This window comes from Manis pentadactyla, chromosome 4 (genome assembly GCF_030020395.1).
Source record: "Manis pentadactyla isolate mManPen7 chromosome 4, mManPen7.hap1, whole genome shotgun sequence".
NCBI lineage: Eukaryota > Metazoa > Chordata > Mammalia > Pholidota > Manidae > Manis > Manis pentadactyla.
Window position 1 is genome coordinate 178,823,732 of NC_080022.1, and position 12,415 is coordinate 178,836,146.

At 44.3% G+C, this 12,415-nt stretch overlaps 2 protein-coding genes across 12 annotated transcripts in view; both read left to right on the forward strand.

Moving 5' to 3' along the window:
* Positions 1-39: 39 nt before the first annotated feature.
* AMZ2 (archaelysin family metallopeptidase 2) lies at positions 40-6,899 on the forward strand. 4 transcript variants are annotated; one of them, XM_057501649.1, is made up of 9 exons: positions 40-61; positions 721-810; positions 1,115-1,204; positions 1,749-2,031; positions 2,355-2,528; positions 2,612-2,740; positions 4,133-4,296; positions 5,470-5,646; positions 6,579-6,899. In XM_057501649.1, the coding sequence occupies exons 4-9, from the start codon at positions 1,749-1,751 to the stop codon at positions 6,732-6,734; spliced, it is 1,083 nt and encodes a 360-aa protein (XP_057357632.1). In that variant the 5' UTR covers positions 40-61; positions 721-810; positions 1,115-1,204; the 3' UTR covers positions 6,735-6,899. The 4 variants fall into 4 exon arrangements, with proteins under 4 accessions (XP_057357632.1, XP_036755724.2, XP_036755726.2 ...); XM_036899829.2 differs by lacking the exon at positions 40-61 and adding an exon at positions 203-291; XM_036899831.2 differs by lacking the exon at positions 40-61 and adding an exon at positions 317-338.
* A 1,900-nt stretch (positions 6,900-8,799) lies between these two features.
* ARSG (arylsulfatase G) overlaps positions 8,800-12,415 on the forward strand; it is a 146,506-nt gene continuing 142,890 nt past the window's right edge. For all 8 annotated transcript variants that reach the window (XM_036899820.2, XM_036899811.2, XM_036899813.2 and 5 more), the window contains exon 1: positions 8,800-8,931. The gene's annotated coding sequence lies outside the window, so the exon portion shown is untranslated. The remainder of the gene's footprint in view (positions 8,932-12,415) is intronic.

Genomic DNA, 12,415 nt, shown 5'->3' on the forward strand with positions numbered 1-12,415 from the left:
GGGCGCCCCCTGCAGCTCCCCCGGGGCCCAGCACGAGAACAGCAGCGGCGCCCCCGCGCGGGTAAGGGTGGACGAGGCGACCGCGGAGCCGCCCCCTCACGACCTTTCCCCGTTCCGAAAGCGAGGCCACGGCTGCCGACGGGGCCTGGCCTCCGCGCCGGCGGGACGAACTAGCCTGCGGGGCGGGGTGTGAGCGTGGGGGCGGGGCGCGACGGAGCGCCGCGGGGGCCGAGGGGCGTGGCCCGGCTCGTCGGAGCGGGGCGGCGGGCGGCGCAGGCCTGGTGGTGGGAGGTCAGCGCGGGGGCGGTGTCAGAGCCTGGGTGGTGCTGACCCTTCCGGTAGTAGAGGCTGGGGACGGTCGCGGGGTGCGATGAGGTAGCGGGAGGGGCATCGGCGGCGAAGCAGGGAGCACAGCGGGCGCGGGCAGTCTCCGGAGAGCAAGGCCCGGCCTTTCAGAAGGCTCCTGGGGAGAGAAGACGAAACGGAAGTCCCGAGGGGCATTCCCCATCCCGTCCCCAAACGGGGTCCGGGGTGCACTTGCACGGGGCCGAGGCTAAGGTGCGAGTTGCTAAGGCAACCAGCCTGGGTGACCAGCTGCCCCGGCTTGCCGGCATTGCGGGCCCCCTGACTATTCTGCCTCACTCGACTCCACCCAGAGCAGACAGGGAGGCTATAGGAGGCCTCCTGACCGTTCATACTGCCTTCCTTTTCAACCTTAAGGTGAAGGCACCCCGCACACTTTCCCAACCAGGCCCGGAGATGCCCGTCCTTGCAAGGTAGAAACTTAAGCGGGAACCTTCCTCCCTAAAGGTAGGTGGAATAGAGGAGGGCACATTTAGCTTAATGTTCTGTCCTGTAGAAGGCAAATTACAGCCCAGTTGTGGAGCCGTGAAGATAATTCTGTGCTCTTATCAGCTTTGACAATAGAGATCTCTGTTCTGGAATTTCTTCCACACTCTGAAACCCCACAGTTAAGATGTCCAACAAGAACTGCCATTAGCTTAAATTTTCCCATCAGTTGTCTATCATTAAACTGGAAAAATCTAGATGATTAGAATACATGATAGGTTACAGACAGGAATGTCCAATATTTTCCCTTTTCTAACCCTAAAAGGCTCGTGGTGGACCAGCTGTTTGACCCATTCAAGTGGAAGGATGAAATCTCTACACAGGAACACGATCTGAATGGAAGACACCTGCCATCGTGAGTCTGGCTTTTGACTAGTCACCTGATCTTCCCCAGGGTGACATGACTTTGAGATGGCAAACTTGAGTGAATGAGATATAAATATCAGCCTGCAGTTAAATTACAGAAATGGCAAGACCTATATTAGTTCTCTTTTTGTTTGGTCTTGAACATCTTTGAGTCACATTGGAAACGAGTATTTTTCATGTGGCCCTAATGAGTCATTTCATAATATTGTTACTGGTACACCCAATGATAGGAGGAAATTGGAAATCAGGTCATGTTCTTACGGTTACCACTAGTTTCTGTAATTGGAGCAGGTTCCATAAGAGATGAAGGAACAAATTTCATGATTTTTTTTTCTCTTTTTCAGCTCCTCTTCCCCCCAAAATTGATTAGGAATGAGGAAAGCAAACAGTAGTTTGGTGTGACCACTCTGAGGTATTAGCAGTGAGTCATCCCACTCCCGGGAGAAATTAAAGGTGTATGTGAAGGATAGGTAAATTTAAGTCACTAGTGTGAATGTGCATTTTATATTTGACTGCTCGTGTTTTTCTGGTAGATGCAAACAGTATGGCACTCTGAACAGACACTAAGAACAGCTCTCATCTCAAAGAACCCAGCCCTCGTGTCACAGTATGAGAAGCTAAATGCTGGGGAACAGCGTTTGATGAACGAAGCCTTCCAGCCAAACAGTGATCTCTTTGGACCCATTACCCTGCATTCGAAATCTGACTGGATCACCTCCCATCCCGAGGCTCCCCAAGACTTTGAACAGTTTTTCAGCGATCCTTACAGAAAGGCACCCTCTCCGGAGAAACGCAATATTTATATACAGTGCATTGGTATGTATTGGTAAAAACTGGTTTTGGTTTGGTTTGCAATGGTGCTTGTTGCCAGGGATAGTTTGGGCTGTTGATCCCATTCTGGTGGTTAGTTTTTATCATGGTTTTTGACATTCACTCCAGTGGTGGGAGTTTTGTAGCTAAACTGCCTTAAAAGAGGACATTTTGTCTTTCTAATTTATATTCACATCAATGAATGATAAAGGTATTGAAAATTTAGAGTTGGTTTATTTCTAATTCCAAATTTCTAACTTTAGACTGAGGGAAAGACTGAATATTTTAATTATTTAAAGTCTGTGTTTAAATTTTCTTCCCTATTACAGGAGCTCTGGGAAACACCAGAATTATCAGTGAAGAATATATTAAGTGGCTCAAGGGCTACTGTGAGGCATTTTTCTATGGCTTGACAGTAAAACTCCTGGAACCAGTTGCTGTCTCTGCAACCAGGTGTGCCTTCAGAGTCAATGATAGCACACAAAACCTACAAATTCATGCAGGTGAGTGAAACAGCTTTATAATTCGAATTGAGTAAAGGATGTCTGTCTACTTATCTATCTCACGTGCATTTCTTTTTACCTAGGGCACATCCTGAAGTTCTTAAAAAAGAAGAAACCTGGAGATGCCTTCTGTATTGTAGGAATAACAATGATTGATCTTTACCCAAGAGACTCCTGGAATTTTGTCTTTGGACAGGCTTCTTTGACAGATGGTACTCATTTTCAACACTGGTGGTAGAAACTTGAGAATATTTGAAGATGTTGAGAGAAAAAATTTCAACCAGTTATAATTTTGATACTTAGCCCTATTCTATTTCTGGTGTGACATCGTGCCACAGTGGGATGTGTGCTGTTGATAGATTCTAATGATCTGGGTTTCTCCCCAGGTTATTGACCATTCAGTACCTATATGACCTTGAAGCTAATAATATCTATTTTACAGTCATTTTGGGATAATTTGCATTACAGTGCCAATACATAAAAAGCATGTAAATATGCCTCGCACATACATAGCCGTTAAGCACAACAGGTGGTGAATGTCAGTACTTCAGTAGTAAGGTGAATTAAATAAATTATGGTATTTGAACTGTAATTAACATAAGTGAAAATCTTGCTAATTGTTTTTCAACTCTTTTTGTAGTCATCCTGTGTAGAAAAAAATGTTATTCTTGCTAAAAGTATTGTGGTGAAATATGTCCACACTCGTTTGGCCAGAGGAGGTCACCTGTGCACAAGTAGAATTATATTTTTTTCTTAACTTCCAGAACGCTTTCTTACCTTAAATTTCAAAAACGAGTCCACTGTTTCCAAGGGTGAGGTGAGAAGCATTCTTTCTGAAGGAAATTGGATTGGATAAATTTACTATGAATTCATTTCCTTAACAAAAAAATTCCTTAGTATTTTCAAATGACAACTGAAAGGAAGGCACAAATAAAAATGATAATGTAAACAAGTCAGAGTGTAAAGCAGCCCCTCTTAGAATGAGCTGTACTTCAAACTCTGTTCTCCATGTATGTAAAGATGGCTGGAACAAGCCCACGGGTGACACAGGAAGCCAACTTCAAGGGTGTTGATTCTGGTGCCCCAACACCAGCCACACTGTGGAGCTGTGCTGTGCCTACCTGGGGGAAGAGGCCCGGCCCAAACACCGCCTCCCAGGCCCTGGGGGGCAGCGGCAGAGCAGTTTCCTCTGTGGCACAGCAGAGCAAGGTACCGGAGCCTCACTGACACCTGGTGGACACCTGCCGATTGTGTTCTGTAATTATCACAAGTGCATGTTGTCCATGTGATCCTTTCTCATTGCTCTGTTTGAAGTACTTGATTTGGACTATTTTTTGAGAAAAAAACCTTTGTGGGAAATAAAACTCTGGAACTCCCAATTTCTCAAGATTTTGACCTCAAGACCATTGAGTTTTATAGGGTAAGGCAAATTGGAAAGCAGAAGGAGTTTGATAGGGAAATCTGGGGCAAAGATGCCCCTCAGGCTGTGGGACCGTGAGCCCAGCAGCACACATGTGCCCTCAGCACGCGCCCCCGCGGTGCGCCGCCCTGGTCTTCCCTTCAGAAATCATCCCCTCGTTCTGTGTTGCTTGTTCTCTTCGTAGGTGTGGGAATATTCAGCTTTGCCAGGTACGGCAGTGGGTTTTACAGCTCCCGCAGTGAAGGCAAAGTGAAGAAACTGCAGAAGATACCCTCCCATGACTACTCCGTTTTCGATAACTATTACACTCCTGAGGCGACTGGTGTTCTGCTGCTTCGGTCCTGTAAGGTGAGTTGTTTAAAATATTGAACAGGAGTATTTTTTTAAAGAGATCTTAATTCCCTAAACTGTCCACAATCCTTAAGACAGTAGTATAAATGAATTTGTATAGTTTGTATACGTCTGGTGGATGTTGTTTGAAATTATCAATAAAAACTGGATTTAAATGGGTGCCTAAATATTGAAATTTACAGTACCTGTGAGTTTTTTTTTTTTGTCCTGTTAATTACGTGCAATAATTACATCCTAACCCATATCCTAACCATTAGTTTAATTCCAGAATTCAGGTATCAGCAGGTAATCTCTTTCCATCTGCTGTGGTCATCAAGGAAAGCTGCCTGCCTGGGGCTTTTGGAGGCCTCTGCTGTCTGGCCTCTCGAGGAGAATGGGCCTCCCTCTTGGGCCCCAGGATGCCTCCTCTTGCAGTTAACTCTGACAGTGCCTGAGCTCCCCACCCCCTGCTCTCAAGAACGCCTGTCTCTTCATTTTCCCCTTTCTTGGTAGAGGAAACATAGGCTTTTCCTTCAGCTGGAGAAATGTGCTTTCTCTAGTGATGTTTGTTGGGGTTTGGGAGCTATGCCTGTGACAGTGTTTTCAAAGAATGTGCCCCACATCAGCATCCCCAGGCGTGCTCGTTCACACACAGATGGAACTCCCTCCTCCCAGACCTACTGACCCATTATCTCTGGGGAAGGGCCCCAGAACCCAAGTTGTAACAGGTGCCCCACTAGTCTAGAGCAATGGCTGTCAACCCAGAGCAGTTTTGCCACCCAGGGCCTTTGGCAATGTCTAGAGACATTTCTGGTTGTCTCAGGTGAGGAGAGGGTGCTGCCACTGGCATCCGGTGGGTGGAGGCCAGGGATGGTGCCAAACATGATAGAGGCACAGGACCTCTTCACCCCTCTCTGGCCCCCGGGGGCTGGGGGCAAAGAGGGTTCCCACTCAACATGTCAGTGATGTGGAGTTGAGAAATCCTGTTCCAGGAAGTCATGAAGTAAGAAAGGCAGTAAGACATTTAGGGAAATGAGAGATTAAGTCTTTGGGCAGATTGAAGTTTGGTGATGATGGTAAGGGAGTTGATTCCTTATATATATTTGTTTCTTGGAAAAGAAAAAGGAGTGTGTAACTAACTCGGTATTGGTGAGGGTGGCGCTATAAAGCCTCAATGTGAATGTCTTACAGACTTTAACCCATGAGATTGGACACATATTTGGACTCAGACACTGCCAGTGGCTCTCATGCCTAATGCAAGGCTCTAATCACTTGGAAGAAGCCGACCGGCGCCCCCTGAACCTTTGCCCTATCTGTTTACGCAAGTTGCAGTGTGCTGTTGGCTTCAACATTATAGAAAGATATGAGGTAATCGGGACAAGTGAGAAAGGGGGAAGTGGTTATTAAGTAGCGAACTACCATTTTCTATTAGGCCCTTCTGTGAAACTGTAATTTATCAGAGGAAATTAGTGCAAAGATAAGCAGGAAACTGTGGTTTAAAAAAAAAACATGCAAAGAAATACCGTTCTTAAAAACTTTGACTTGCCTCTGCCTTACACTTATAATTCAGTGAGAAATGGTGGAAGAGGTTTCTGTAATTCCTGTTAGTTTAGAGCAAGGGAGCTTGGCCCTTCAGAACAGAATAAATAACTGATATGTGTGGTGAAGTTTAGAAAGTATAAATATGTGGAGGTGATTAGTCTTTCCAAATATGGGATAGAGGTGTGATACTCATTAGGAATGAAAGGATGATTTCTTTAAGAAGGAAGAGGTCAAGTACCTAATCTGAGTATGCATTTAAATGTCTGTGTCCACATATGCCCACAAAATACATCACGTAACTCCTTGTGGGTATGACTGCTTATCAGCTGACTGTGCATACATATGTCTACCCATACCTGTGTGCACACCCACCCATGTACACGCAGTCAACATCAAATTAAAAGCATAGTATAATGCCTTACAGAACATTTAACAAGTGGAAAAAATAATCATCCTTCTACCCAAGAAAACCTGTGAGGATTTGTGCATTTCTCTTTAATCTTTTCTCCTGTGTATTCTTTTGACCATAACTTGCCATCATAGTTTATGAAGTTTTGGAGAATGCTCTCGCTTTCACTATATCATCACCAGTGGTGTTTCATATGCATGACCATCTTTATCAAATGGTAGGTCTTCAATGGGGTAATTTAAGTCACTGCTTGAGATTATGTGATTTAGAAGCTAATGTTTTCTCTCACCTGAAGGTATTTTGCTGTGATTTGCTAAAATACCACATTTTAGCATTACTGCTTTTCCAGGCGCTGGTGAGGTGGGTTGATGAAGAGACTGCTGACGCAGCCGGAGTTGCCCTGAAACACAGACGTGAGGATAGTGGGAATCTGCCCAAACCCATGGAAGCCTTTAAGGAATGGAGAGAGTGGATAATAAGATGCCTTGCTGTGCTCCAAAAATAGGGACCTTCGAACAGGAGTAATTGAAATAAATACTTGGTACATTCATTAGAATAAAGTGTTTACTGATTCTGTGCTGCTTCAGTAACAGGATAGAACCTTCTTTAAAGCACCTAAACCTTGAACTGAAGCTCATGTTGAACAATAAAAACTCTGTATTAAACTCTCTTCCATTGTAGTAGGCTCATCTGCGGCCACAAGCACGTCATTTCCTTCTTCAAATACAGTTAATGTCTTACAAAGGAGCTGGGACTTGCATGAACTAGCAAGTGGATAAATATTGTAAAAAAAAGCTGTATGTGTCCCAAGAAAGGATTTCCAAGGAACATAATTTGCAGGAGGTGTTTTTTTGGTTCTTTAGAAGCAGTGCTCCTGCTCTGTTAGACCCAGTCAAGTCTCCCTCCCTAGCCACACCCCTTTCCTTCTCTGTACTGTCCTTACCCTCTGCGCTTAGTGTTTTTTCTTTACTGGTTATCACCTTGTCCCTGAAAGAAGCAACAACTCATCTTGGTTTTTAGCTGCTTAAAATGTGACCACCTCTCGAGAATATTTACAGGTGGAAATAACAGTACTGCGCTAACCTTCGTAATTCTCAGTCTAACAGACATTGTCATTTGTGAGGAGTCTTGCAAATAATTTGTTGTAATTGTCCTCATGTTTGTGAATGCTGCACTTTTCCAGTAGGCGAGAGCAGGTGTCAGGTTCACTCCTGCAAAAATACCTTTTTCTCACTTTGCATTGTGAAGTGTTTGCTTGAGTTGGGCAGAGAGCATGCTGGGTTACTTGTCAGTGTGCCAGGAATGCCCTTGATGGCCTTTCAGGCTCTGAGCATCAGCTCGATTTCCACAGTGTGGAACAGGTTGAAAACCTCAGACTTGACAAACCACCTTTGCTAGATCAACATATCCTGGAAATCTAGAAATTAGGGATTAGCATTTTCTGCTTTTCCATCTTAACTTTAAGAGTATAACTTAAAGGTAATTCTTTTTTTGACCTTTGAAGCCTATATTCTTTCACTGTTACTATTTATGTGGTATGATTTAGAGCACATTTTGTAACTGAGTCAAGTGGTTTCACCTACATTCACTCTCCTACTTGATTAAACCTCTTTAAGTCATTTAGAAAATGGTGGTTTGCCATTAAAACTAACTGGAGAGCAAACGCTTGGTCATTCTAATACTGAAAAGAGAACTGAATGGAGCATGGACATTATGGATTCCGTTACAGGTTTTAGTGCCTCTTGAATAGTGTACCTTTAATTATTGTCCATTCTATTCAGTTTTCTTTTCTTACAAGTTCAGCGTTACAAACCTAAAATAACTCTTACTTGGCTAGGTGCGGTTATAGTCGTTTGCACAAGCTATAAAGCCTATTTGTACTTTGCGCGGTGAGCACAGGAAAAAAAAAGTTATTAGAATCAACTCGCCCTAAAAGCTGGACAAACATGTTTTATGTAATAGGCATTTAGGCAGCAAACATCACTTAAGTATTATGTGCACTTTTTGCATCGTATTTAGGGGCAATTTCTCAGGGTTACGTTTTACAATCTAACTGCAACTAAATTTTATATACTATCGGTAAATCTTGTAGTTTTTAAAAACGATTTTCGCCCAGTAACAGACACCCAGGCCGATTTTGCTCTTCAATTGTTAAATAAGCAAGATATTTAAAGAGAATTGATTATTTCCAGGGTCTATCACTTCCAGAAGTGCAATTTGAAAGGTGGTTCACGTTGGCGCCTCCGGGATCGGCAGCGTCCCTCCGGTAATCAGAAGGATTAAGTCTGCAAAGACTTTGACGGCGCGAGTTCTCCTCCGTCCGGGCCCAGCTGGCTCGGCGAAGCCCAAGCTCGCTTCCGAGTCCGCGTGCGTTTGGGGCCCCGAGGTCCCGGCGGGCGGCGCGGCCCTCCCCGCGCAGAAAGCCCTGGGCACAGGCGGCGGCGGGGAAGCGACGGCGCCGGGCCGCCCTGCTTCCGCCCGGGACTCCTCGCCCGCGCGCGCGCCGGGGTGGGGAGCCGAAGGGGCCGGGCCGCCCACGTGGGCCGCTCACGTGGCCGCGCCCCGCGTGCCCGGGGGCTCGGCGCGCCACGCAGCAGGGCCGGAGCGGCCGCAGCGCTCGGCAGAGCGTGGAGAGGGCTTTCAGATTTGCTGCTTGGTCCTTGCTCGGTTCTGGTCGATTATCTGCAGCAGCACCGTCCAAGGTAAATACAGTGCGGGCCACATATGTGACTTTCATTTTCTAGTAGCCACATTCGCAAATGCAGGACGAAGCACGTGAAGTTAATTTTAATCATATGTTTTATTAAGCCAGTACATCCGAAAATATTGTTTCAACCTGTAAGCAATAGACAAATTATCGCGGTATTTTACATTCCCTTTTCGTACTACGTCTTTGAATTCCGTGTGTATTTGACACAGCACATCTCAATTCCTACTGGCCGCGTTTCAGGTGCTCCACACAGCTCGTGGCCACTGTATTGGACAGCACCGCTCTAGGTCAGTACCCATTTCTAGCCTCCATGGAAAGGTGGACGTGTAAGTTGAACTATTAAGAGAGAAAGGCTTTTTGGTGGAAAAGGTCGTCCAGCAGCACCCTGAGTGTTCACATTCAAGCTGCTAGCGAGTGAACGCTTGTAAGCGCCGTTGCATTTGGTATCGGGTCTTGCTGTTCGCTTTTGGATCTTGGTATTATCTGTGGCAGATTGTTTTTTACCCTCTCCTTTGATTGCCAAGTGCCTCGAATGTTCTTCAAATGCGTTTTTGCTTTTGGAAAGCAGAATTGTAAAGTTTTAGTAACTTGGATATCACTGCTCAGTTCATTTTGCACGTGGGGACACAAGCCTGCAGCAGCTAAGTAAGCTTGCCGTGCGGTGACACCAATAGCAGAATGGGACCAGACCCCAAATCTCCCTCTTTTCCAGCTCTGCTTTGTTTTCACTGTGCTGCATGACCTCATAGTAAAGTACTGCAAGCCAGAAACCTAACCAATTACTTTGCAGTTTGTTTATAGAAGGGGTTATAAGATTACACTTTCTTTCAACCTCTTTTCTACTCAAGTGGGGCCATCTGGGGTTGCTCAAAGTCCAAGAAATCACAGTCTATGTACATTTCCTTAGCACCAAAAAAAAAATATATATATATATATATGAAGAAAAAAGAGATTCAATCAGGAAAAGCACTTGCTACCAGTTGAGGCTTTAAAAAAAAGCATCATGAAAAAAATGTCTACTGGGAAACAGGTTAGGTTTGAACAAAATCTGCTCCAGCAGTATGTTAAAACTCACTTCTCTCCATTTGCCTACCTGCCTTGGCAATTTCTTCTCACTGTTTTCTTCCTTTCAGCTGACCCATGCGTTTAGGCTACTACTGAACACTGAGCCCCACCCTCAGATGTTGGACTAAAATTTTGGTCTTGATCACAATGCTTTCAGTGTCCTACAACCACCCAGCTGCTTGATAGCAGCACCAGACTCCCTGGAGCTCTGATCATAAACAGATAGCATTTTTTTTCTCTTGAAGAAGTCAATGAAAAATGAAGAACTCGTGCATGCATTCAACAGTATTTTTGGAGCACCACATGCTATGTGCCAGGCCCTGCTCAAAGCCTTGGGAATATAGCAGTGTCTAAAAAACTGCTACCCAAAGGTACTAGTGGAAGAACAGATGATAAATGAGTAAAATACTTTTATAACTTTTTTTTTTCAGAGTAAAAAGAGCAGAAAGAAGTGCTGTTTTGGATAGGATAGTCGGAATGCCTCTTCAAGAAGATGATATTTGGAGGGGCCCAAATTGAAGGGTCACATCATGTACACACCCAAGGGAAGGGTGTGCCAGGGAAAGGGAATCACAGATGCTAAGCCAGAGGCTGGTGTTTTCAAGGAACAAAAGAGCCAGTGCAGCTAGAGTAGCAGGGACAAGGGGAAACTAACAGCACTGGGCAGCTCACCAGAAATCCATTGTCAAGGGTTTTAGGTGTTAAATGTGATCATGTCTGACTTGTGCTTTAAAAGGATTATTGTAAGGCTTCTGTGTAGAAAATTAAGGCAGGGGTGAGGAGGGGTGGATGTGCAGCAAGAGTGGAATTGGGCAAAGGAGCTAGAAGACTATGGTAATTATCCAGCTAAGATGATACTGGCTTGGATCAGGGGTGCTGGCAGAGTTGGCAAAGGCAGTCAGGGTCTGGATATTTTTAGAAAGTAGAACCAGTAGGATTCATGGAAGATCAGGTTTGGGGAGGCGGGCCAAGAGTTCTGCTAAGGGCAGGTTAAGTTGGAAATGCCTAGTTGTCACCCATGTGCTGTCACATAGGCATAAATCAGCCTGGAGCTCGGTGGCAAAGTTGGGACTTAGAACGGGGGTCATCCTTGCAGAGAAGGTACTCAGTGTTTCAGCTGATTCTAGGGGAGTCAGTTGCTAGGGTAGTTGGTGTGCTTGTTCTTGAATTGCTGGAAAGGTTCATAAATAATATGCATACATGGCCATGATTTGTTATTTCCTCTCCATAATATTTGGTGAATGAAAATAATATGTTTAAAAAGCCTTTATAGATAAAAGTATTCTGGAATATCGCTTTCACTGTCCAATTTCCCCTTTAGGAAATCCATGGTCGCTGAAGTAATTTTGATTTGAAAGGAAGTTTTCTTAGGTGAAAAGCAAAGTTGCAAGTTCTTGAGCTTGCCACGCGTTCTGCACCCTCAGGGCGTCGTTATGGAAATTGAACACCAGGGGGAGCTAGTTTCCTTACTTATACAATGGTTGGCCACCTGTTGGAGATGGTAGCCGTCACTTTTATTAAAGACAAATCTGAGGGCAGCTTCTCTTTCCATGCAGTGTATACTTATACTTTTATTATGTAACATGTCAGAACTGCCTTTACATTGATCATTTTAACTAATGCTCATAACCATTTAAAATTTTAAAGGCGATGGTTTAAAGGCAGTAGATCCCTATTTGTGAGCTTTTTAAAATAAGGATTCATGATTATTTCTGATTTAGAATATTTGCCAAAGAGTATGAAAATCTAAACGTCATAAATACTTCTCCAGTGACTTGAATGGACAACTGGGTCATGAGAACCCTGACATAGAATCCGTTTTCTATTTTATCACCGGATATTAAGCTAAAGGAAAAGCAAATAAATGCACAAAAGCCCCATTACAGGTTTATTGGAGTACAAAAATGATAACTTTGTGAAAAGGTTTGGAAACAGTGTATCAGTTAAGCAAGCATTTGTCTTAAATGTGCACATGATCTTAACTCATTTTTACCACTGCAGTAATTTTGCGTTTTGGGTGGGAGATAGTCTACATTTATACGGAAACATTAAATAAGTCAACAAGGTAAAAGCAGAATTGCTTTAATCACGGGAAATGGAAACTAATAATTAACATGCTGTCAGCTATTTGATCTTTCCTACCTTTGGCCCCTGTGATCTAAGGGTTACTGCTCACAGTGATCCTTCCTATCAGTGAGGACTGCTGGTTTTCAGAGGTGTGCCATGGGTGGTACCCATCCAATCCTGTGTGGCAGGTGCATAGAGCAGGGGGCAGGAACTACAGCCCACAGGCCAAATCTAGTCCACTGGCTGTTTTTCTTTACAGACTGTGAGCGGATGAGGGTTTTTACATTTTTATGTAGTTGAAAAAAATCGAAGTAGTATTTCATGATGTGTGAAAATTTTTACAC

Excerpts from the sequence above, each read along its gene's own strand:
- AMZ2 (XM_057501649.1), top strand. The coding sequence starts at position 1,749 with ATGCAAACAGTATGGCACTCTGAACAGACACTAAGAACAGCTCTCATC. Across the intron at positions 2,032-2,354 it reads TATTTATATACAGTGCATTG|GAGCTCTGGGAAACACCAGA; the intron begins GTATGTATTGGT and ends TCCCTATTACAG. Across the intron at positions 2,529-2,611 it reads AAACCTACAAATTCATGCAG|GGCACATCCTGAAGTTCTTA; the intron begins GTGAGTGAAACA and ends CTTTTTACCTAG.